The sequence below is a fragment of the Melanotaenia boesemani genome, chromosome 6 (genome assembly GCF_017639745.1).
Source record: "Melanotaenia boesemani isolate fMelBoe1 chromosome 6, fMelBoe1.pri, whole genome shotgun sequence".
Classification (NCBI taxonomy): domain Eukaryota; kingdom Metazoa; phylum Chordata; class Actinopteri; order Atheriniformes; family Melanotaeniidae; genus Melanotaenia; species Melanotaenia boesemani.
This window is the reverse complement of record NC_055687.1, coordinates 19,838,469-19,865,720: the sequence shown is the minus strand read 5'-3', so window position 1 is coordinate 19,865,720 and position 27,252 is coordinate 19,838,469. Positions and strand designations below refer to the sequence as shown.

General features: G+C 37.1%; 1 protein-coding gene across 1 annotated transcript; it reads right to left on the bottom strand.

The window, feature by feature from the left end:
- Positions 1 to 5,123: 5,123 nt before the first annotated feature.
- Positions 5,124 to 23,113, bottom strand: dgat1b (diacylglycerol O-acyltransferase 1b). The gene is made up of 17 exons (XM_041987527.1): positions 22,704 to 23,113; positions 21,225 to 21,312; positions 18,704 to 18,744; positions 18,294 to 18,379; positions 14,468 to 14,520; positions 13,872 to 13,977; positions 10,081 to 10,209; positions 9,680 to 9,748; positions 9,473 to 9,576; positions 8,814 to 8,852; positions 8,554 to 8,595; positions 8,417 to 8,461; positions 7,834 to 7,946; positions 7,408 to 7,473; positions 6,828 to 6,915; positions 6,665 to 6,727; positions 5,124 to 6,291 (listed from the first exon to the last, which is right to left on the bottom strand). Exons 1-17 carry the CDS (start codon positions 22,937 to 22,939, stop codon positions 6,142 to 6,144), a joined length of 1,518 nt encoding a protein of 505 aa, XP_041843461.1. The 5' UTR covers positions 22,940 to 23,113; the 3' UTR covers positions 5,124 to 6,141.
- Positions 23,114 to 27,252: the final 4,139 nt, after the last annotated feature.

Here is a 27,252-nt window from a genome sequence, read left to right as displayed (position 1 = left end):
TACTTTCTTCTTTAAATGAGCTATTTTGAGGTACTGACTGACCAGTCTATGAAATAAGTTTGCAATTTTTTTTAAGGAATACGTTTTGAGGGAAGGAACTCCATATATTACAGGGTAGTCCATATTATACCATCTAAAGCACTGAACCACAAATACTGGAATCCAGGTTGTGATTTCAGTCAGCCTAGGTAAAATCTAATACATTACTATTTCTATCCTACTGTTGCTCTTCTCTCCCAACATCAAAGGGAGTGGTGATGCAATAACTGTAAAGTGATACTGAGAGGAGAACAGAAAGCCTGAAGGCAGATCGCAAATAACACTGTCCAAATAAATTCCAGCAGTGTGGGAGTCCTGTGTGTGAGTGTGTGTTGTGACTGTCTGTAAGACAGAAATATACTGAAAAGGAGAGAGACTGGGTGGGATAGTGGTGCAGAGATCTCACGTTGTACATCATCAAATTATAGCTTTACAGAGGAGCCCCCCGAGGCAAACAGAACATTTTGTTGCCCGCTATGTCTCTAATTTTAGAGATACTTGTACTTTCAACAAAAGTGGGAAAGGTATTTCTGTAGCCTGAATGGGTAATGTTTTAAAAAATTGGACTTTATATGCCATTCACTTTAAAAACTTTGAGGAGGGGGACCAAATTAATTGATTATAAAGTCTATTTACATGCAAGACTTTTACCCAAACTTAAAAAAAATAAGCCATTGTCTTAATTTTTGTGTTTAGATTTGCATGTTGTCATTAGCCTGGTTTCCTGGATGAAACGCAACTATTAAGCTTTAATAAGACTCTAGTAATGTTTACTTACCAGTTAGAAAACGTAGTTGAGTAACTCTGAATTCATCAAATCTGTGGCTAATGAAGTTCTCTTGTTCTAATCCAAAAATTCTTAATCGTCCAAGAACAAATTACTCTCAAATCATTGCCGAACATCCACTTTGACTTCAGTCACTTTTTGTGTTTAGTTTAGCTTTTCAGATGGATTTTCATTTCTCTTTTCACCCTGTCAGTCATGTCTCCTCTCAGGTTTTCCATTCATGCTGGTAGCTTACAACAACAAACATTCTCTTTAAAATCTGAGCATCGAGATGTCATTTCTGTCTGCAGCCTTCTGTTACTCAGTGTATTATTTTCTTGCCATCCTCAGATCTGTGTGAATCCACCTGTCTTTGTCCAATAGCTTTCACTATATCTTGTTCTTCCCTTCTTCTCTTTGTCCTTGTTTTAGCATTATTTTTCTTCTTTCTCCTCGTTCAGTGACTTGGCCTTCCCACTTCCCTCCCTCCCATCCTAAAGCCCTCTCAGTTTGATTCTCAGACAGGAAGTCTCAGTATGTGTTTACATTGTGCAAGGACGTGTGTGCTCATGTACACCATGCACACACACCAACAGTAGAAAACACAGACTATTCCCTTTTTTTAAAAAAAAAAAACATTTCATGTTGTTATAAAGAGTTAAAGAAGGTCTATAAAATACAAATGATGAAGATGCCACTCGCTTCAGCACATAAGTGTAGACACCTCCTCTTTTAACTCTGCATCAGCTTTCTATTTCTGTTCTTTAAGACCTTTTATTCTCATTTAATCTTATCTTTAAAATTAAAATAGGTACTCGCGTAAAGTCACAAAAAAAAGCCTGACCTCTTCCACAAACTTGAAAAGCAAGAGAGAATTTTTTTTATTCCTAACAAAGAGTACGCTTTTTTTTTTCTTTTGAATCTGGTTTTCAGATTATAAAACTAGATTACAGGCAGCAATCATTGTAAAATACTGTACTACTTTATGCACAATACACAACATCAGCTGTGAAAGCAACAACAACAATAATATTAATCATTTTTACTTTGTCAATCCTAAATTAGCCTCCCATTTTACCAGTCTCTTAAATCAAAGCACTGGGATGCCATGTTTGGCACCCAGGGAGCAGTTTGGGGGTTTACTCAGGTCTTTAAATGCAGTTACAAAGAATGATATATATATATATATATATATATATATATCAAAGGAGTTATTAAAACCAATTAAACTTCAAATTAATTATTGAATTTGTTCATATAAACATTTAATTCTATTTTACCATAAAATCACAAAAACTAAGGAAATTTGTGTTGGCTTTTTTCTTTATTGTATAGATTCTTAGAAAGCTTGTTTATTTTCTTTTTAAAAGGTACTACATTAGTGGACATGAGTGTAGAAAAATGTTGAATAAAATTTATGTCCACTTTGTCAGAAGTACTGTAAAGTTTAATTTTGTAAATTAAAGTGATAAAGAAATGTTCCCGTTATACCGCTAGTTTATGAGATATATGTTTTGTCTTTGTAAAGCCATTTAAAGTACATGAACATAAGCGCACACACACACACCTGACTAAAAGTTGTATTCACATGTTAGCCTTTCGCTGTATCTCTGTAACTACTCCCTGAGCCACTTCTCCATCCATCTTACAGAATGGGTTTGTGTCTCCTGGTTTCCTGTCTAGAGGATCATCATTGCTCATATCTTGTCAGGGTTCCTCGGGAGATCCGGAATTACGGATGTCAGGAGAAGATCTATGGATCAACCTGTTGCTGAGATCAAGTGCAGAGGAAAAGACATGAATGGAAAGGAGGAGTGGTATGACTAAGAAAAGCTAAGACAGAGTAATAAGTCTGTGTATAAGCATTGGAAATGGTGGATGCACAGCTGCATGACCTGTTTGTTAACGTACGTATGGAGAAGGGGCATCGGTATGTCCCAGTCCAACTGGGAAAGGCTTTGTTTATCCTGAATATTGATGATAAATGAGAGATGGTAAGGTTTCTGCACTTTTACTCAATTCCAGCTGTGCCTGGGTGATTTATTATCAAGAATGAGTGGGGGATAGATAGAAAATTATTTCCATTCTAACGAAAAGTACACTTCTTGGCACTGGTGAACGCTTTCCTCAGTTTAAAGGAGAGATGTGAAGGACTAATTGTTTGTGCAAACAGTTGCATGTATCTCTCTTGTATAGAAGCAAGTGGAAAATAGGAAAAAGTCTGCTAGAAAGATGCACCTCCTTCATACTTTTCTCGTATTTTATTAACCATCACATGAGAAGAGCAAGACTTCAATTATTTTTACAATAAATTTACAGTTTTGTCAGTTCATAAACTCTATAATCTCTCTCACATCTGTGCGGTGGGTCTCTACAAAAGCACCAACAGGCTTTAAGATAAGAAATGCGAAAAATTAGATCACTGGATAAACAAGTTTACTTTTAAGTTGTTTTTATCGCATTGTCCATCCTCCAAGGTCATGTCTCCCATCGCATCTGCCCACTAATCCCCAGTGATGACTATTAAACCAAATGTTGCACCCACAGCGCACACATGCCTCCAGAGAGTTTGGGATCTGCAGCAGCCTTGCTGTTTAATTTTCTGTCAACCTGACGAAGCACAGGGTCACAGCCCTGTCTGCACACCTCTGGACAACAAATCCAGCAGCACACACACACATTGTGACATGATTTTGTTCCCTAAGATGCTCATTACTGAAGATAAGGGATGTTTATCACTGTGTTAATATTTACCCCACTGGTAGCCTTATCATGACGAGCATCACTTACTATTGACGTCATGTGTGCAGTGAAAGGTGTGTGTGACTAAATACCAGACTTTAGTTGCGACTTTAAGAAGACAGCACAGTCACATGATAGATGGCATGCACATGTTATATGTTTAAAGTCACTGCTTTTAGTCGGTGTTTCTCTCCAGACTCACTTCAAACTGAAAGGATTGTGGTCCCAAAACTGACATAATATTTATTCCCCAATTAAATGAGACGATACTTTGCCTATTCTGGGATAGCTGAACTGAGGAGACTTCAAGTGATACATAATATATGGATAGGAACTTTTTTAATTTCAGCACACAGGTTAATCAGTAGATTCATGGGGGGGTTAAAGTTGTGTGAAGCTTCAGGGACAGAATAAACTCAATGCCTGGAGATATTAGTGTATGATTCCTTCAGGCCTCAGTCTTTGATGAGGAGTCACTAGTTAATCTTAGAGCAGCACTGATGCTGTGTTGTACTGTAGGTACGCTGAAAGATGTGTTTCAGCAGCCAGGAAAGAGGAAATTTTCTGCATAGTCTGTATGCAAGGGAACTAAGACTCCTGGCTTTCAAGCGGACCAGAGTCCTGCTTCTTTGGTCAACATCAGAATGTGGTTGGTGTTCACTATCTGTGGAAACGTACCACGGTCCGTTTAAAGTGAACCAAAAGGTTGAAGTGTGAACACACCCTTACAGTTAGGTTCAGATGTGATGAATGGGACGGTGTTCAGGGCATAGATCTGAACTCAAATGCGGGAGGAAAATAAAGTTTGTAAATCACGCTGCATGGTTGCACTCTGACATAGTAAAGCTCTTGGTGTCGTCTCCTGCAGTTTGATGGAGTAAAGTAGGTAAAACCTTTCTCACACACTTATAACCTACTTACCTCTTTGTGGGTCAAGAATTCTTTTCTGGTCTGGAAAGTGTCACACAACACAAATTAACAGGAAATACTGGAGGTTGTAACTCAGTGAACAGTCTACTAGTTTGATCAAATCAACAGAGAATAAAAACTAACACAAAATGAAAAATACTTAAACTCTTCTCGTTTATTTTCAGAGGCACATGTTACATTTAACACGTGATCAGGCATGATTACTCAGCAATATTCCACTGAGATACAGGAGAGTGCAAAAGTTTTGAGTCGTTCCTCATTGTTATATATATTGCCAAGAATACAGGAAATAGTGTCAAAAATCTACTGAAATGTACTAAACATTTTAACTGGAAACACAAAGCAAACACTCAGTTTGGACAATTCTAACAAACCTGAAAATCAGTATTTGCTATTTGCTATAACCTTTACTGGTTATATAGCCTCCACCCTCAAGCTTTCTTACAATTTCTTAGGTAGTCTTTGGGAACAGTTCTCCAGATTTCTTGAAGGACTTTCAAACCTCATCAATGAATTTTGATGCCTTTTGATGTGCTCTGTTGAGATGATCCCACATCGCTTTATTAATGTTGAGACTGAGGTCCTGGGAGGATTCATCCCTCCATAAGACCTGTCCCTCGCTATAACGCGGTTCACCTTTGTGGTCTTGCTGTTTTTCGCAAATTTTTTTTAGTGCAATTTTGCATGCTTTTTCTTTTTTTTTTTTACAGCGCATTGTGTTCTGCGTCCTGCCGTTTCATTCTATAAAAATGGACTTATTTTTCTACGAAGGTGTGAACTTTGAGGGTGTTTAAACAAGAGAGAAAAGTGTGAGAAAGTCAATGCCTGTCTGAGGAAAGTGTATAAAGTGTGTAGTGAGGGGTTTTACAGCCTTATAACATCTATAATAATTGTAATAAATAAAGCTGACTACTTTGCGGATTTTGCCTATTGCGGGTTATTTTTAGAACGTAACGATTAACGAGGGACCTCTGTACACTAAATGTATTGCAGCAATTGGATTTGTTGAGTATTATTGTAAAGGCACTTCAGGTCAAAAACAAACAGACTTACAGTAATGCTGGACTCTTAAACACTAACAAAGAAATAAAAAACAAATATAAAATTCATATAATGAGGAATTTTAGAGCAATACATTCATTCTTTTTGTGCCACCTCAGAATAACACCAGAGATTACATCTCTCTTTTTTCCCCAGGTTCCAGCATCACACTTGAGCCATATCATTAAAAAAAATAACATTCATCTATCATAATTACATCACTCAGGCACAGAGCTACAGAAGCGCATTACATCCACAGTGTGGTAAGAAAGCTTACACCCTATTTTGCATGCAGTACCAAATACAGTGCTTTCCATTAAAGTGACATTTCAACCCAAACTATCAGAGGTCATCAAATGGCGCTGGAGTAAAAGCCAGCTGAGTATAATGCTGCATTCAACCTCCTCATGAAGTTACTGTAGCGTTCCAAGATCGGTACATTGCTATTTCTGCTTTATCTTGTATAAAGTATTCTTAGTTTTCCAAGTTGGAAGACAAAAAATTCAGGTGCTTAATGTAAACATGCTGTAATCATAGAGTTGATGTGGTTAGCTCACCCTGATGTGTAGAGGAAAATAACTGCACTATAAATTGGTGCTACTTATGAGCATGTAGTGTGGGTATTAGTCGTCCTCCTGTCGGTAATGCATCACGTAGTAGTCATGGACATACATCAGGACAGCGAATGGCTGACCAATTATGATGGACATCCACACTGCAGCGTTGCCGTAGTTACCACGCAGGAACCGGCCAACAAACCAGGCTAATGGAAGCTGATGAGAGTATGAAAAGAGTGGGACATTTTGGTATTAAGGAATCATAACAATATGTGATTTCTTTTCCTGATGTCTGTAGTGTGGGTTTAATTGGTCTGAATTTGAAGAAGAAAAAAAAATCAGACTTCTGGCAAATAATACATTAAATACCACCAAAAATGCCTCTGAGAAAATTATTTAAGTTTACTGCAGTCAGACTAGATCAAATCATTTTGAAGCATCAAAAGAAACTAAATAATATCCCCATTTTAAACTGAACCTTTAAAGACATTTTTGCATATAAATCACAATACAAATGATACAGTTTAACAGTAAAAATGACATATTTTGCATATTAGTACAGTTATCAGTGATGAATCCTGGGTCTCACCTGTGCCATCATGCCAGCAAAAGCCCAAAGTCTGAACATCCTGAGAGGAACACTCACCAAGTACTAACACAGAAACAGACAGGAAAACAAAGTCATTTGTGCTCTGAGTAGCAGTGCTTTCCATCTGGCACGTCACCAGAAGCAGACTGGGTGCTCAACTTACCTCATGGAAGAAAGCTGACATGAAGAAGACTGCTGATTGGCAGACCATTTTACTGAATCCTCTCCTCAGCAGCGGCTTGTAAAAATGGCTGAAAAACAGACGAAACAACAGATGTCAAACCAGGTGAACAAATCAATGGGAAGTTGGAAAGACAGATGATGAAAAAAGAGTTTTGTGTGTAGTGAGTGACTAAAAACAAAATAGTGTTTTATGTAAAAAAAAAACAAAAAAAAACAAAACTTTATTGTGCTCGCAAAGACACCAAAAGACTGAAAAAATGTCATGTGAGAGTCTTAAATTTGTTATGTGCTACATTTTTTTCTTCTCTTCCAGCAAAAATCAAAGAATACTGTATTTACTTTCTTTGTTTTAATCAAACCTCACTGTCTTTGCTCCAGTTGCTGTATTAGTGTAGGAGGAACTCACTGAAGCCTGCGTTTACAGCCACTTATTCAATCACAGTCCCTAAATAGATTATTGTGTCCTGTTAAGTCTCAGTACATCAAATCCACTGCAGCCCCCGTGTGTTGAGGGTTTCATTTTCCCTGTATAAAGCCTAACTACAGTGTATATGACTCACCGTAGACACCACTTGTGTACAGGGATGTTCCAGTTCTGCCAGAAATACGTCACCGACTCAGAATTCCTGAAAGGACAAACAGAAGCATTTCAAGCTCAAGTTTATTTGTAGTTTGATCAAGACTGATAAAAACTAAAACCTGAACATCTGTACTGTTTGACAGGACAAAAGCAAATGTTTACAACAGCTTAAAAAGCTAGTTTCCAAACTCTTTTGTCTAATAAAAGCAAATTTCCACCCCACATGTCTGCAACAGGAACAAATTTACCTTCCACATCTGCCGATATGAACACTTCATTTTCATGTCTCAGTATGTGTAAATTCACTCCCATGAACACACAGATACCAGTGCATGCAGCAACTTCATGCTGTACACTTTAACAGTTCTTGAGCAGTCCATGCTCCTAGACACACACACACACTTACCACCAGTCCCTGTAAAACTGTCTGTCTCCAAAGCGGAGCAACTCAGCTGTGAAGTTCATGGAGGAGTGGAAGAACGAGTAGAAAAATATGAGCCACAGCAAGTGATTGGGAACCTGAAGAGATGAATTGAAGACATATGCTGAATAGAAGAACCGATGTATCTCTGACACTGAAATGTAAAAATATCCTTGTGTAGAAGAATTTCTTTTCTTTTTAAATAGACATACTGAGGGAATAATGTTTACATACATTTCTGTTATCACAGCCACAGTGAAATACGGTTGTTGTTTTAAGAATTAAGAATTACATGTAGTTTACATAATGGTTTTCTGTGCAGCAGTTTTACAATCTAAGCGTGATTTTTCTTTGTAAACGAATGGCAGCTACTGCATCTAGCAATAAACATGCAATCAGAAGGAGTCAACATCAGTCATCACATTTACTTCAGGTACTTTTCAACACAACAGTTGTTTGATTACTTGCGTGCTATTATATAAACAGAACCTCCCAGCAAATATAAAGGCTGATTAAGTAGCTGATCCTTGTTTTTTTTTTTTTTTTGTTGTTGTTGTTTTTGACTTACAGCTAATCGTAAGAGTCTCTCCGTCATCCTGGACAGATCCATGTCCTAGTGAAGATGATAAATCTATTAAAACTTAAACTTAAATTAAAACTTTTTTATGCAATATGCACGGCAGCGCTGTCATTTTGCCTTCTTACCTCTAGTGGTTTCATGGAGCTTTGAATGATGGGGATCATCCACTGAAAGAAAGTAAGAAAAAAAAACAAAAACAAAACAAAGGCCTAAACAAAAGTTATGATGTGTACATTTTATACATGTCTTATTTATAAGAGACTCCCAATACATTTTCCAACTATTCTAACATCAAAACCATACAACTGTGTTATGCTACAGACAGTTAAGTCCTAAAAACGAGTAGTTACAGTTAGCTGCAAACATTAAAGAAATTATGATTTACCTGCTGAGTGAGACCAACTAACAGCTGGATGAAAAACAGCTGGAGAGAAAAGGTATAGATTGATGGAGTGAGTGAAATATTTTCAGAGAAATGTTAAAATTACACATCAATAAATAAATTATAACAACAAATGAGGGGAAGAGGATTTCTTCTTTTATATTTAACGTAATTTGGTGGAGAAATTTTATTTAGCCAGCCTATTTAAAGATTAGTTTATTTATTATTAAAGTTTTTTTTATTGAAAATGTTTATTTGGACTAGGCAGAGGACTATTGTTTAATCAAAATGAATGAAAATATATATAATTCAGCAAGAGTACTATAAAAGAAAACATACAGAAAAGTACATGTGATCCACAGGTAAAAGGGATGTGCAATGAAAAGTGAAATAAAGACAAATTTCATTCTTCTCAGGATGCATTCATTTCCTTCATTCATCACCAGATTGCATTAGAGGTACAGGAAATATTTTACAGCCTACTCTCTCTAATGTCTTTTGTGTGAATGTTCAACTCTGAGGGATTCCTAAGGTTTAAAACCAAGATATGCAAAAAAAAGTAAAAAACACTACAGTAAGGAGGAGCCTTTTTTTAACTTAAATTTTATGGAAATTTTTAAAATGCTTCTGATTACTGAATTTTTAGTGACATATTTCCTCACCATTTCAAATAGTCTCCTTAGCAGGAACTTCATGCGAATTTCAGGAGAGCGAGGAAAGTTGAGTTCATAGCACAGAGTCGGAGCAAAGACAAAGTAGTACATATCTGCATATATAAAGAGAGGGGGTCAGAAAAATAAAATAGGGGCACATAATAGAAACATGGAGCAGTCAGTTGGTAAACTATAAACCAGGAATGATTTTAGTACCTCTGATTGTGAGGTTGCCAGGATAACACACCCTCTGGTTGCCTCCATTAAACTGCTGTGGAGAGGGACCTGCGATATGTGTGTCACAGAAAATGGTATTTTATACCAAACAGAAATAAAAGGCAGAGAAGATTGATGATATATATGTGACACAATTAATATTTCACTATAGTACTGTAACAATTTATGTAAGCTGCTCTCTGTCAAAGCTGCAGAGTCTATTGTCTGCCAGTAGGTGTCACTGTAACAACATGTGCAACGTTCAGACAGGTATTTCTGGGTAGGAGCTTATTCCCTTTTACAGACACAGAAACATAAGACGTTAACTGATAGTTTCAATAATTTTATCTTAAGCTAACACATGAGTCAATGCACTATATATATGTGTTTACATGACTTACAGGACAGTGACCTGGAGAGTTTCTTGGCCTTGGCAGTACTCAGCTCCCTGCACCACAGATTGACATCCTTATAGGAGTACAGCTTTAGGAAGAGAATGGTGTAAGTACCGACAACCAATGCGCCACCAGCTGAAAGAAAGAAAAGAGGAAAAGACGTGATGTTTAACTTTGTGATCACACAGACAAAACCAAGGAAGAAAACTTGTACTACACTTATTTACGGTTCAGGTAAAAGAGCATGACAAAGGAAGATAAGGGAAAGAGGTGGAAAGGTTGAGTAAAGGAAGACAAAAGGAGGATGTTCACAAGACGTTTGGAGAATGGAGACGAAATAGTAGAGAAGAAAGGTAAGAAAGTGAAAAAGAATTTGTAATTTGATCTTGAATAAAACAAGCTCAGCAAACTGCACTACCTCTCTACATCAAGGACATTGTCACACAGTCACTGTGCGGTTCAGCCATGTGGTTTTGTGTTTATTGACCAATAAGCTGAAACTGATTTAAGGGAAAATCAATTAACATTTCGCTAAATTTTAGCAGACGCTCAATTTTTTTTCAACTAGGACTTTATCAGCTACCATATGCTCGATAAAATGTAATAATGCTGAACAAACATATACTTGTACACTCAAACACAGAGAAAACACACAAATGTGAAACACACAAGTGAAAACTGGCTGTTGTGCCAACAGGGTGAAGAGGAGGTCTGCAGCACACCTGGCATCAAAACACAGCAGATCTTATCCATTAACCATCTGCCTCTCCGGCTCAGTGCGGCCTCTGAACAGCTAGACGGCCTCCAAGTCAGCTACTGTAGATAGTGATCGCAGAAACATGTGAAGACGCCGCTTGAGTGGAAAAATATGCCACAAGAGTCGGCACTTAGTTGCTCACAATTCCACACCAAAATCATGAATTTTAGATTTTCAGTGAGGCTGAGATTCCTCTTTTTGTGTACTCTTCTTCTGGAAGTAGACCCGCTCGGGGGAGTGCAACACATTTAGTTTTTTTTTTTTTTTATAATGGAGAAATAGGAGTTTTCTGTCCTAAGCAGAACATTATGACCTTTGAGATGATGTTTAAAACCTCATTATTTTTACTGATGGAGTGGTTTAGCAGACTCTATAGTTAGACCAAGATATGGAGGAAGGAAACTTCTGGGAAACCTAGAGTAAACAAATGATGGGATATCAACTCCACATTGCTATATTTAACCAAATGATCAGGTCAGGCTGACCAGAAGCTTTTACTGAGCTCAGAGTCTTTATGTCTAATAGTTGTTAAGCCCAAGAGGAATCACCTGGGATGAAACGCTAAAGACAGGACCAGTTAGAGCCCAACTATCACCCAAGACGGAATGACACCCATCTGGCAGAGCCCAAACTTTGTCAACAGCTGCAGCCGTTACATGTGAGTGAATGAAGATGTTGGAGGAAACTCTTCGTGTTTGGGCCTCACCTCTTTGCCTCAGAAACAGGTCATTCATAATTGAACGTGTGCATTAAAATATATTTTCAACTACAGTTTTAAGAAGACTGTTTCCTGGTAGAGCTTAGAATCAGGTAAAAAAAAAAAAAAGACTAGCGTACTAGTGTATACCCTGACAAGTCGTTTTAAACACATTTTTCCAACTGTGTGAAATACAGATTACAGTACTATGGAGTTTATATCTGAAATATAAGACTGGAAAAAGACAGTAACAGAACCTGAAGGCTTCAAATTCAAAACAGCTTCTCTCCATTAGACTTAAAGGATTTATTGCAGTGATGCCACTGTGGGCTTCACTGCAAATGTTTTACTGGCTAGTAACAACAAACCACACTTCCTGTTTGCATCGCCCTGCTTGTCTGGCTCACATTCCTTGTTTGGTTTCAGCAAATCTGACTTCTGAACATTAATAAGTGAATTATGTTCTTTTAATCAAGCCTATATGAGATAAGAGTGTATGAAGTTGTATCATGCTGAATGACACTGTATAATTTATTATGATTATAATTTTTTCTTGGCTTTTAACTCTAAGTATATACTATGTCCTTTGGTTTGGTTCTGTATTGAGTCCTAACTATAATAATCCAGGAATCATCTAGGGGACATTAAAAGTTCCACTGAAAGCTGTGGATATAATGAAATAATGTCTGCAGACAGCAGCGAAGTGTCCCCCTCCTCATTACAGTATCTCTTAAACAAAATTTAATAAAATATGAAATGAAGCCTGATATCATATTAACTTGTTCTCTAGTTGCATAAAGTGTCCAGTAATGCAATAGCTCCCACCACACACTACAGAGGACATTACACTGACTCACATTAATTTCCTGGAGACTCACCCCAACCACTTCTTGTGTAATCCTAAATGTTACACTAAACATTAAACTCTCTAGAAAATATAATTTGACATCATGAGATCTTGATTTTTGACCTAAAAAAGGTAGCTAAAGACCCCATATTATTACTGTGTAAATACATCCATGTCCCTTCCTCACAAGCAATAACAGATACACACATATCTGTACATACACACACCTGTCCTCTGTCATTGCCCTTCCTGTGTGCACAGCAGCGCAGAGAGGAGAACAGACAGGCAGATGGACTGACTCCCTCACTTCTTCACCTCCCAGTGAGAGAACAGATGAGAGGAAAAAGAGAGGAGCACATCACCCAAAATGGGAGAGGAGCAAAGACCCAGAGCAATGATTTTTTATTAGGAAGCAAATAAACACCACTTACATGAGGAACTCACTATCTGTCCGTCTGTTCACTAAGGGGAAGTTGGAGGTGTACTAACGAAAGTCGACTAGAGTTCAGACCGATGCTGCGCTCGCAGTTAGAGCTACTTATGTTGCTGTCATGACACATTTCTACTGTGGAACAGGTTAAGATTCAGCTAAAAGAAAGTGACTTTGATCATGGCATATTTTAAAGCTTCAGGTTACTTGTATGCCCTAAGTATCAAACATGACTGTAAAGGAGTTAGATTGGAAATTGACCACAACACTATCAGAGCTAATCTGTCTGGGTAAACACAGTGGAAGATGGATAACTACTAATTACACTGCACTAATACAAAATAAGAAACACTCCTTTTATTATGACAGGCATGAGCCAGCAACTTAAAAAAAAAAAAATAACAACAACAAAAAAAACATTTTCATAGTTTTAAACATCTCCATTTTCAAAAGTCAGTGAAAATGAATCAACTTTTTGATGGTATTGTAGTGTTTTGTGTGCATATCTCCAAGTAGTTTAGAATGAAAATTGTGTACTTGTGTATCATATAGTACAGTATACCTAATTCATCATGTGTGCACCGGTTTATGGAAGGTAGCCATGGTTTCTGTCAGGAAGCCTGATGAAGACAGAAGAAGAAGACCCTTGGATGACCCTAAACTGCAAACCACACCCACTCTGGCATCTCTCATCTCCTCCCTTCTTCTGCTTTGTCCTTTCCTTTCATTTCCTTTCCTCTGTCACCTTTTGACCTCCTCCTCTCCTCAGAGCCAGCTGGAAATAATCCAGTCATGACCAACTGGTCCATTACTGCTAACTGATTCCAATTATGCCTGGATAAGAGATATATCTTTTACTGCACCATCAAACTGGTTGACTGTTTCTCTGAAGGGCGAGGATATGAATGTCCTCATAATCTTTATTACACTTACATTATTTTCTACTTCATACACATGACTTCATTCTAAACTCCAATAAATGGATAATTGTTGGACGCACAACCGATATCGTAGCCAATGATTTGTCAAAATTATGTGCATTGCACATTTTAAACAGACATTTTACCTGGGGTCATGGATGGAACCAATAGCACCACTGTAGCGGGGAATGTTAGCATAATCGCCATGTTAATCCAGTGGACCAGAAATCCCACAAGTTCAGTAAATGAACCCTGGGTAGAAAGAGAAAAAAAAATGACGAAAAGCGGGAGATTTTACATGAAATCTGAGCAGTGTTTTGTTCCATTTTCATCCACCAAAAAAAAAAACAAACAAAAAAAAAAAAAAAAAACAAACAAAAAAAGTGCCTTTTAATGTTTTTCATTATTAACCTAATTCTAAAACCCAAGTGTGATAAAAATTAATATTTTAAGCATATGTTTTGTCTTTGAATAGACCAGATTTATAGTTATGTGTCCTAGATAAGTTTATGAAAAAGCTCACAATGTTCCATTTTCAAGCCAAAACAGCTTGAGTGTAACTGAATATGCCCTAAATGCAGATGGTGAAACTAATTTCACATTTTACCATTTAACATGTGCAGATGCAACTGGGGAGAGTCATGTGGTGAGTCAGTTTCAGAAAATGAATCCCTCCTGAGAACTGCAAAGTGCTCCAAACTCCACACTTGAGTTAAAATCCAAGCAGGGTTTCTCCTCTCACCTTCGACAGCTGCCTTTCGGTATAAAGAGCCACCAGAATGAACGCGTTGGACACTGTCAAGCACAAAGAGAGACTGGTGTTAGCTGATCCTAAACAGTTTATTGTATATAGCATATTGAGATATGTCATAGAAAGTGTCAATGTTTTGCAACCACTCATGTTAAATCAACCCCTCCCCTCTTACTGCACACAAAAAGGATCAATGAATAATCATTTACAGAATAAAGCCTCACTGGAAACCATGTCACCTACAGGATTAAGTGACTATTTAAATGTTTTAGCTTTATTGTCTTTTTCAAAGAAATACTTAACAAAAAAAATGTGTCAGCCTTCTGAAGAAACCTCAAATACTTCTGCTGCAAGACACAGGAAGTAAAGTCTGTTTTTGTGTGTCACATAAAGAGAGAACTAGTATCCGTTCATTAACATAATGATCATAAAACAAGGGCACCCCAAAAGTTTGACTAAGTAGATGTGGCACCGAGACAGTCTCCAAGGTTTTCAAGCTAGAAGTCCAGGGAAAGTTTTCCATTTCTAAAAAGAGCTGAACGGTGCTTGTCTGAGATATTATTTACAGTCAAAGCTTGTTTTGGTTTATTTAATGACATCAACATAACACACATTTGCAACTTCCCTGCCTAGTGTCTGCCTTGGGATGTCTTAAAACAAAGAATGAGCGGCTGGCTCGCACCCTGCCACTTAGGATGAATCAGACAACGCATTAAAGTCCCTCGAGTCTTTTGGGAGGGGAGCTTAAAGAAACAGGAGCTAAAGCAGCAGAGAGGCAGTGAGGAGGTGCTGCAGTGTGTAAAGTATGACTTTTTTTTTTTTTACATTAAAGCACTTAAAACTATTTTAGAAGACCCATAAAAGTAAATGATAAACCTCTGAATGAGCATAGAGTGGGCTGTGTAATTTATTAAAGTCTACTATCTATACAAGTTCAAAAAGGCTGTGGAGCAAGCAGCAATAAAAAAAAAAATCAGAAGCCATCTTGAAAGTCTCATAAAGTCTAATCAAAGTGATTTACTAACTGAAAATAAATAATAATAAAAAAAGATGGAAGTTACATTTCAGTTTAAAATGTAATACAACATATAAGAAAAATTACATAAACCTAACACAGCATACATATAAGAAAAAATACAAAACAAACAGCAAGTGCCATGTTATTTTTTACCATTTATGCACACATTATTATACATTTATAGGTGAGCAGATTTGTCTTTTTTAATCTTTGGTTTTCTTTCTTTTTTTTTCTTTCCCTGCAACTTGCTGTAATGTTTTTATGTTTTATGTAAAGCCCTTTGAATTGTCTTATACATGAAATGTGCTATACAAATAAATTTGCCTTGCTTTCAGCAGATTGTATACTGTCTTCCTTTTCATTTTCAATAAAGTTTCATTTAAACTGCAAAGGAAATAAATGCTAAATTAACTCAACAAAATCACTTATATGAAAATTGAGCCATGCATTTGGAGTAACTGTTCCTTTTTTTAAGACATAACAATACACTGGACAGTCAGTCCATTTTATCTAAAGTTGGCAAATGTAAAAAAAACTGCCCTAAACAATGTGATGTATTATGTCTCTTTACAACCCCATGTCAAAAAAGTTGGATCAGGAGCAACATAATGCAAGAAAATGAATTGAAACAAACAAAAAACAAGTAGAGGAAAAATTGACAACAAACTAGTTTAATGAGAAGCAGGTCAGTGACACAACTGGGTATAAAAGGAGCATTTCAGAGAGGCAGAGCCTCGCAGATGTAAGGATGAGCAGAAACTCACCATTCTGCAAAAACTGTCTAAAAATGTTGCCACAATATTAGAAAAATGTTCCTCAATGTAAAATTGTGAAGACTTTGAAAATCCCACCCTCAACAGTGTATCAAAACGCACAGAGAATCAGGAGGAATCTCTGTATAAAGGGGGCAAGGCTGACAAGCTCATGATTTGTGGGCAGCTTTTTCGTCTGTGAAGGCTCCATCAATGCTGAAAAGCACATGGAGCTCAGGTCAAGACAATGTCTCTCTCTTGGAAGACCTTGCATTATTTCAGTAAGACAATGTTAACCTCATATTGCATCCATCACAACAACATGGCCTTGCAGGAGAAGAGTCCGGGTGCTGCACTGGCCTGTCTGCAGTCCAAACCTTTCACACATGGAAAACATTTGGTCTCCTCAAGGAGAAAGGGGAATGCTACACAATGGTAAACATCATCCTGTTCCAACTTTTTTGAGATGTGTTGCTGCCATCAAATTCAAACTGAGCCTATGTTTTCCATGAGACGGTAAAATCTCTCAATTTCAACATCTGGTATGTTGTTTGTGATCTATTAGGAGTAAAATATTTGTTTTTTAAATTTGCAAATCATTGCATTCTGCTTTTATTTATATTTTACACAGTACTCCAACATTTTTGGGGGAATTGGGTTTGTAAAAAGTACGACAGTCACATAAGGTGGTACCATGATTAAAACAAATACCCAGGATGTCAAACTTTAACTGCCTGTTTGTAAAGCAACCTTCCCAAACAAAAATGAATACAATTTATCAGGATTTATTCCAGTTTTTTCTATTTAATCAATTAAATTAACAAAATTATTTTACTTTTCTGTGACTACGTACAAGTTACTCTCAAACGGTGAGAAGACCAACCAGGCCACGGAAGTCTAAACCTTTTCTAAAAATGCATAACTTAAAATGTTACAGCAGAAAAAATGTACTTTTAATTCTTAGTCACTCATCAAGACTCAACCATGGAAACCACTGGATATGAATAACAATCTACTGCAAAAAAAAAAGTTTAGATCTTGCCAAATAGCAATATTTGAGGGTAAGTTGCAACAAACGGCCCCATCTTGAACTTGTTAGTTGGACATAAACCTCTCACCAGGTACATTCTGGGAAATATTTTGGAAGCAACACTTGCAATGAAATGAAAAACAGCTCAACTCATAAGCCAATTTTCTAAATGTAAAACTTTCCAGGCTGGCCTTGCAAACTTTTCCCATTTTGCTAGTAGGCATCATCATTTACTCGGTGTTGGAGTATTTTAAAGTTAAAATGTGTGTGGAAGCTGCTGCAGTGGCTCTCAGAGTGTCCCCTTGGGAGTGAGCTGCACTTCTGCCCATGCTACTGTAAACAGACTCATTTGCACCCATCTCTCTGCAGTCATTTACCATAACTTCAACTATTTTTCCTTCCTTCATTCCCCCTCTTCTTCCCCTGTCTTGATGCAACACTTTACCTCAGGTCTCTCCATCTTCTTCTACCATACATTTTCGCCTTTTCTCCAACCCTCTTTACACATCTAGTTACTTAATTTAATCTCCCATTTAATGGTTCCCCAACTCCTCATCTTCATCTGGCTCTTTCTCTCTCTCTGTTGCTCTCCGTTTCCCTCTCCCCCTCTCTGCAGGAAAGTACCAGTGTGGAGTATATAGGGCAGGTGATTGTCCCTCTTGAGACACTGCAAGCTGCATCACTGCAGACTTTCACTGCAACGCACCGTAAAAATAAATATAGAAGAAACTACAGCAGCATACAGCATGCACCTGCAAGCGTCTTCAAGCAAAGCATGACTTACATGAGGCAGATCACACGACCTACACACCTTAAGATGTATCCAAAGAAATTTAATACTTTAAATTTGTCTTTTCATTTTACCACTTTTTGATTCCAGGAAACATTTTTATGTTTTTTTTTCCTTCAATTTAAATAAAAAAGACAATCATAAAATAATACTTAATGTGTAAAAACATAAAACTGCTTTGTGGTGTAATTTACCTAAATGCAATGTTGCACTAATAGTTTACTTACAAATCACCAGGCATGCTGCTGGCCAGCTGTAGGGATCATTCAGAAACAAGGAAATCACCTGAATAGGGTCCACAAGAACGCCATACCTGGTATATTCCAGTGAGAAAGATCATTAGAATCCATAAAGAGTTAGTGTGAATTTAAGACTTACGTATTCTGTTTAATATGAAAACTTTGACAGCCGATGTTTGAAACTGTCACAGCAGGAATTAGTCCATGCTACAACATAAACATAGCTGGGTTACAGTAAGTGTGCAGGTGAGCTACCTCAGTGAGGACCATGACCCTGAAACTGGCTCGCTCCCAAAGGGAGTGCAACTGTACTATTCAGCTTAGTGAAATTTAGGAGAATTTGGCATTTTGTCATATTTCTTTCATATAAACTTGGTGTAACTGTAAATCATACTCACTTTAACAGGTTTTCTAAGAAGAGGCGAGCATTACTCAGCACCTGCGACAAAAAGCAGAAGTTAAAGGTAAAACCCAGTGGAATTTCTTCTGTCTGACATTGCTCTCATTTTCCTTTCTGGTCACTCTTTCCCACTTCTTCATGTACAATTACAACTTAACCAGCCATCATGCTCTTTTTTTTTATCCCTTTTGCTCTTTCTAAAAAGATGGTAATCCTCATTATCAGGGTTCAAATTACATGGGAGCTGAGGGCATCTCTGCTGAAATACAGATGAGCTCCCTGAAAACACTCACCGGAGACACTAAGTGGGAGCTCTAAAAATAGTCCACCTTCAGGTTATATTTAATTTTATTTAATAAAAGGTTTCTGATGTTTCCTAAAAGAAAGAAAATAGTAATTTGTCAGCTGTGCTTTCTTTTAATTTAATACATAAAAATTTTAATTAATGTTTAATAGTAAGAACATTTCCACATTAACAATGTGAAAAGAACTGAAGGGAGTGGGACCGAACTGCTGTGTCGCCATAAGAAAACCACTAATCAGTGAGGATAACTGGAGATAAGGCTTCAGTTCAGCATAAAGATTGGACTCTGGAGCAATGGAAGAATTCCATGTCCAGATTTACCCTGTTCCAGAGTGATGGGAGCATCAGGACAGATGAAGTGATGCAGCCATCATGCCTAGCTGTACACTCCTGTGGGGGCAGTGCTATGATCTGGGGTTGCTGCAGGTGGTCAGGTCTAGGATCAGCAACATTATGTGTCCAAAGAATGAGGTCAGCTGATACCTGAATATAATGAATGAGCCGTTATTCCATCAACTCAAACTGTGAAAGAGTGGTTCAGGTACCATGAGACATGGTCAGGTCACCATATCCAGACCAGACTGTAACCCCATTGAGAATCTTTGGGACGTGCTGGAGAAAGCTTTATGCAGAGGTTTGACTCTTCTATCATTAATACAAGATCCTAGTGAAAAATTAATGCAACACTGGATGGAAATAAATCTTGTGACATTACAGAAGCTTTTGGAAACAATGCCACAGCGAATGTTTGCCGTAATCCAAGCTAAAGGTGCTACAACCAAATATTAGTGTTTGGCTTTTTTTTTTTTTTTTTTGGACCAGGTAGTATATATTGATGTTGCGTTAATGCACATACGATGTGATTTGATCGGAGCTGATAAAATGAAGTCATATATTTTTTGTTCTACCTCATGATATTGTTAATTCTTCTGGCCACAATATTCATATGGTAAATATCAGATATTGTGACAGACTAATATATGATGAGCAACTTTAGATACAGAAATTAAACTGTTTGTGTTCTTGTGATTTCCAGCCAACCTTAAAAAAATAAAAATAAAAAAAAACCTTAAGAGCACTGATCACACCTTAACATTTTTACTTTGACCCCTCTTTAGAACCACTGGTTCTATGTTAAATGCAACAACTTGGTTTTTACACTACTGTAAAACCAGTTATGACACACACTAGAACACATTTAATCTGTTTGAAACCTAGTGGGATTAGGATATTTCTTTCTTCAAACTCTATCATGCAATTTTAATTTATTTAAGTCAGTCAATCCATGTTAGCAATTTGTCTGGATTAACTATGAATAACTAATTAATGAGCAACAATAAGTCTGAGAAAAGTCCATTGTGAACAGATGGAAATGTTTTGAAAGAGTTTTGATGGGAAATGCTAATCACATGATTCCACACATGAACACTCAGCTGTTTTTGTTCCCAAAAACACGACCAATACTTCCTGACATTAAAGTATAACCATGTAAAATGCAGAATTAAAAATAATTCCTGAAGACATCTCTTCTCAGAATGATTAGTTTTGTTTGTCTGTGTTCACAAGTTTTGTTTCTGCTGAAAACATGAAAACAGAGCCGATGCTATGCAAAAAATAAACAAATAAATATTTAAATAAATAATGAAAAAAAAAAAAGAAAACTTGTAGTACCAGGCAATAGACAGGTAAAACAAGATGGTCTTGATATCGGTTTTGTTCAAGAGGAGTTTCAAAAGAAAAATGTGATGCTAGTTACAGCATTTGATACTTGTGACCAAAATGTAAATTAGCTGCATTTTGGCAAAAAAAAAAACAATACAAAAAAAACAAAACAAGTAACAACAGAGAGTCAGAGACAGGTCTGACCTAAATGTCCTGGGTAAAATCTTAGCTTCATTTCCATTAAGTCGTCTGACAACTGAAAAAAAAGGAAAAATGACAATATGCACTATGTACTGCTTGTATTAAGATCTGGGAAAGAAAACATCTATTTAAATATGAATGAGAAGCAGAAGTGTGGAATATGTGTATTTCTATAACTGTTAACAACTGGGAGTGATTAAAGTGAAAGACCTATCATATGCAAAGGCTACAAACAGAGCAACTTACTTGATACCACTCCAGTACCATCTATACTTTTAAAATCAATTTTCCAGTTTTGAATCTGTCAAAGTTTAAAGCAGAGTGCACGTTTCTGTGCATGTGTGCTTCTTACCAGCATCACCACACACCAGTTGAGTACTCCTCTGTAGTTACTGTAACCACTGGCTGAACTCAGAAGGGACTCCCGCATCTTGTGGCAGCTACAGAAATGAAGACAAAGGATAAATAAATCATCTTATGACTGTAGAATCATATTAACTGCACATCAAATGATAAATATAAAAGGCGAAATAAAGCTTTTTCTTTCATGGACCTTTGTACTGAAATGTGCACTCAGATTTTATAATGGATGATGATACTGGTAAGTACATGCTGCACCCAATGATAAAAAAAAGATCAGAACATTAGTTTATTAGTACAATATTTAATGACCACTTTTCTATTCTTCTTTTACATCATGACTGTATGCACATTAAAAAAGATCTCAAAGAGGCTGAATCTTTCAGAAGTGATGGTGAGGAGGGGTTCATCACTGAAATACATAAAGAATTTAATACTAAACTTTCTGTGCACAAAGAAAAAAAGAATGTGGTGATTCATCATTTGTAGTAAATCCCTGCATGCCGTAGATAAGTCCGGACACCAGCTCTAAATCGCTGTTTGGCTTCTCATGTGGTATAATAATAATAAAAGACAGTACTCTGTAGGGGAAATCATTGCATAGGTCTCACAACTATTGCTGGAAAACACAGATTGTTTCTGTACTCATATGGCTGTTGAAATGCAAAACCATGCAATGAAAAGGAAATGCTGTATGTACAAACACGAGCCAGAAACACAGCTGCCCTTGTTGAGCCTGAACTTTTTTTAAGGATTGTGGATAAGTGATCTGAAGTGGGAAACTGTCTTATTGTCTGACGGATAAGTTTAAAATGTATTCATTCATTTCTATACCTAATTTATTCGATTTGGGGTCATGTAGGGGCTGGGGTATATCCCAGCTGCCATTGGGCAAAAGTCAGGACACACCCTGGTTGGGTTGTGATCACAAAGACAAACAAATTAATAACCTTGCAAGCTCACACTCATTCCTAGGCTCAGTTTAGAATCACACATCAACATAACATGCGGGGTTTTAATGTGTAGGAGGAATCTGTGATACTCCCCCCAAAAAACCATGCATGAGCAAGAAAAACATGCAAAGTCCAGAGAAAAGCCATCTGGTAAATCATCAAATCCAGGTAAGGTTCTGCTTATTTTAGAAAGACAGTTTCAATCCAGCTCTAAAGCACACATTTAATCACGAAACAGGGTTGTTTTGTTACACTTAAAAAAAACCCATAAAACCTAAAATAACTTTACAATTAATGAATGAATGGCGAGATAAACCCAGGGATCGTCTACACCTTACATGCCTCAGGCGTTGTTACACACTCAAACAAGCTAACATGGGTAAACAAAGTTAGCTTAAGAAGATTACGTCGGTTTAACCTCAGCAGGTAGTCTGTAACCTGAAGCAGTCACACATCTGACCACAAACCAAACACCACGCAACTCTTTACGAATACTTTGGTAAATTAAGCTAACTCACCTCAATCTGTCACTTAAATCATTCCTGTGTCTCTTTTTCTCACTTTTCGTTGTTGGCCGCTCTAGAGAACGGTCTAGTTTTCTCTGCCCACCGTCGGTGCCGATGTCAGCGGGCACTATGCTCGCAGAACCCGCTGCTGAGCTCCCGTTCACCGGCTGCAGACTCACGCCTCTCACCGCTCCGAAAGTCGCCCTTCTCCGGCGAGTCAGGGCCCCGATTGTGTTGCTGTCACCCATGATTGCAGAGAAAAACTTGCTAACCTCCACACGTCCACTTCAGCCCTGCACTTTGTATGCAGCCATGCTTGTTGATACAGTACAATTTGACATGAAGGCGCGGTACTGTCGTCTCAAAGAAGGAAGTAAAGGGATTGCGAAACAGTTCAATAAAGGATCATATTTCTAAAGAGTTGACACAGAGGTAGGAGTGTATTCATGACGACACAAGAGAAAGCAGTGTGGGACTGTAACTGGTGTGTTGCAACTCAAACCGACAGGTGTGTCAGGCCCTGAGGGATCGGGAAATAAGAGACGTGAAAACAATCAACTACATTTCAGTCTGCATGTGTATAAATACTGAAACCATGAAGCAGAGTGGGCAGTGGTACAGGCTTGTGATGTACTGAGTTATGAAAAACAGTTATACCATTTTTATATTGCCTCAAAATCAAACACTCCACGTATTGTACCATATTTACTTTTTTTAAAGGATAATATTCTCTCCACAGATAAAATAATATTCTCCATAGAAACATCACAACATGTTGGCCATTCCTTATCTCATAATATTCTCAGTATAACATTTTTATTTGTAAATTTAAATGACCCTTATAAAGACCACTGGTTAAAACTAAGTCAGCAATTTAAATTAAAATGGTTTTGATAGCCCTAAACTGTTTGCTGTGTTGAAATATAACAAATAAGCTATGATAGAAAACAAACAAACAAAAAAGTAATTGCTGATAATACTGGCAGAAACGTTGATTAAAAAGTACTTTAGATTAATGGTCATGTCATATATATATATATATATATATATATATATATATATATATATATATATATATATATATATATATATATATGCTACTGGTTTAGTTCATTGAGAGAAGTGGGTCCCGTTTTTAAGAGTAATCTGTCTATAAATATATCCAATTCAAGTAGTTACTGACATAAAATTATATGTATATAACATACATGTAAAAGTGCTAACTGAAGTGGGTTTGAAAGTTACTTAAAACAGGAATAAGACATTAATGTTGTTTTATTTTCAGTGTACTTAAAAGAGTTTTTAATCCCCCCGTGGGTTCAAACTAGCATGAAATCCTGCAGTCATGAATTCTAAATTGAGGAGGCAGAATAAGCTGAACACTGAAGTTAATAAAGGTCTGGGAGTGCAAGCTATAACTGCTCAGAACTATTAATATAGACAATGTCTAATCAAGAAGGGGTAATAAAAATGCTGCAACCACTTGTTTCTTGGTATTGAATGAAAAACAAGATCTGTTCCTAGAAAACGTTTAATTTTAGTTTCAACTTGACATCATTGTGGTCAATGAGAAGTGGGCCATGCAGGAAAAGTTTGGGAAGCACTGGGTTAAGTGAATCACCTTATCACAGTATGGAAGCAGCACAGCCATTTTTTTTATGCTTCCGCCCTTCAGAGGGCCGAGCTTGACATTTTAGCTTGCTAGTAATGAGGATATAAAAACTGCTGTTCTATTCACGGTCTTGCAGTTTGTAATGAGCATTTAAGTTTCACACCCACGCATAAGTATTATGGATTATTAGTCTAACTATAGAGGAAAAACTCTTTCAGCTGTGTTGCCAAAGCACCATACAAGTAAAATCCAAGAGGTAATTATTGCCCTTTAATGAATTGGGCGTTTAGTTTTTATCTGTATTTCTCTACAGACCTAGGAAAGAAAAATAGCTTCATCACACCTTTAGGTTTTTGTGCTCTTTGTGAAAAGTCTGTTGAGAAGCTTTTGTTTATTGTGAATGCCCTCTCTGTCTGTCTTGGTTCTGTGTGCTTATCCATACTAAGGTGAGAACTGATCAGTAGCATTGATCCAGCTTTATCAGTCCTTGCTGTCTATAAGCTTGTCACTTAGAGTAATGAGTCTGTCTGCAGTTGTTGGGATAAGAGATCTTGGGGATGGATCAATAGCAAACTTATAACCAATTATTTTTCCTCTCAGAGTCTAATGCGTACCTTCTTTTCTTAGGTTATGTCTCGCTTTGTTGGAACTATAAAAGGTTTAAAAGCTGGTTTGTTTTATGGATGTTGTGTCTTTTCTATCAGCTTGTAATAATCTTCCGCAGAGAGGTTAAGCAGTGTGATCCCAAAGAGGAGACATCACAGTGGTTCAAAGCTCTCTCTATCAGGCTGCCATGAGAACCGGTAGAGGGAGTCCAAGGTTGAAATGGTGGTTCCAGGTTCTGGTTGAGCTACACAGTTTTCTGTCCTACAAAAACTGTGATGTGTTAAATCAACAACTGATCACTAAAATATGTTTCACAGACTGTTGATGACTCACACTTTTCTCTCTCTATTTCTCTCTTTTTTTATCATAAAATGTGTGAATGAAAATGTTCGGGCAGCAAACTCTTTTTCTTAATAAATCATGAGTTTTTTTATTTTTATTTTATTTTTTGTTTTGCACAGATAGAGTTAGAACTATGAGTCTGCATTGAGTCCAAGTTGGACCTTGGACTCAATGCCTTTTCTTTCCTGTAGTGCTCAGAGGCCACTCTGTTGCGTGCAAGTCTCCTAATGCTACACAGAATGAGTTATTTTTGATAACAGCAAGTCATTTAAAATTGAGAGAATAAGAGGTTTTAGCCATGTATTATTCATAGTTTCTGTAGGGCTTCCAAAACTCAAGCTTTCTACGAGCTTTCTGTCTGAGTTTACAGAGGCATGTAGAAACACAACCGATGTCTCTTTTCAGTTTCTCCTGCCTCTCAGCTGTCCTTGTGCACTAGAAGCATGACATATTCCCTAGCACTTACTTTTTTTATTTTACCTTATTAACATACTTGTCTTTGTTTATCTGATTATTTGTGAACATCTAAATATGATAACCTTGTGTCATATTTTAAGATTTTTACACCACTGGACATCAATATTAATGTGGAGCGTGAACTGTCACATGTCAGTGCACTGGGTATCCATTTATTATATTTCTTTTAGTTACAAGGCCATAATCTGAGTCTGTATTTTACCTGCTGGGGATCAGATTGTGCTCAGGACAAAGGATTTTGATCCAGGAGATCCAAGTTTAGACCTTTGTACTGGGGTGAAAATACCCGTTATTGTTCTATTATGTATACTTTATTTCACAGATTTCTTCTTTATTCTCTCTGTTCACCAAAACATCAAGTTGAGGTTAAAAGACTACCTTATCTTTAGTACATGTCACCTGTAGCAAGCTCCTGCACATGGTCTCATCATCTTTTCTATTCCATTTTTGTAGAATATATATTTAGGTTTGATAGCATGGGGTCCTGACTAGATATTCATACAAGACACCTTCTTCTAGAGGCAGGGTTAACTCTCTTTGCAGGAAGGTAAAGTTTTTCTTAAACACGAGACAGCAATGTCTGCATAGGATATTTTTTTGCATCAAGAGGCTCTTTAATGCTCAAACAAAGCCTTACTCAAACGTTTGAATGGATAACCTAAATGTAATTAGGATGGTCATATTATGCATTTTGGTTTCTCACTAAAAGTCATTTCATAGTTTCCACATCCATTTGTGCTAACTGACCGGGATACTGTGGTTCTATACAGACAGTATTGGTCAGCTGCGCCAAAGCTTTTCATGCATGCAGACCTTATGGCAGCAAGTCTCCTTACAGTCTCTCCTGAAACCAATCATTCACGTTGTTTTGCTTCTGCTGATGAACTTTTATGCCTGGTCTCTATCAACCATCTTGAAGGAAATGGTTATATGGGTGCTTTTGTAGTCAGTGTAGCGTCAGCACAGATGCAAGCTCTTCATTCAGATACAGACAAGCTCTGTGGACCCCTGCACAGGGATTTACTTTTCATCACATAGGCCTTCCATACAAGCAGATATATATTAACCAGAAAAGGGTTATTATTTCCTATAGAGGACACCTGTGAGCCTTGTTTGTAATCCAGGCTTTTCCTCTGTGTCATGTAACCCCATTCTAGTAAACTCACAAAGGAAAATTTTGAACCTGTAAATCATCATAATGAGCTCTTAAAAATTCTCTCAGCTGTACAAGCTAGGGTGAGCAAGTAAAAAAAATGCATAAAAATGCCATAATAAAATGAGCTGGTTGTTCATATGCTTTTGGTTAAATCTGCTGTTTTTGATTCTTAATTTATTTATTTGTTTGTTTTGCTTGTTTGTTTGTTTTTTCTCCTCATCTTTAAAAATGTTTAGGTATGTACACCATGCTGCTTAGATATTCTTGTATTTGCTTAAGGCAAGATGGGAGAGAAAGAGTGACTGTGAAGTTGGGGTGGGTGGGGTTGGGGCATAGACAGGCTGATAGATATGAAGACAGATGATAAA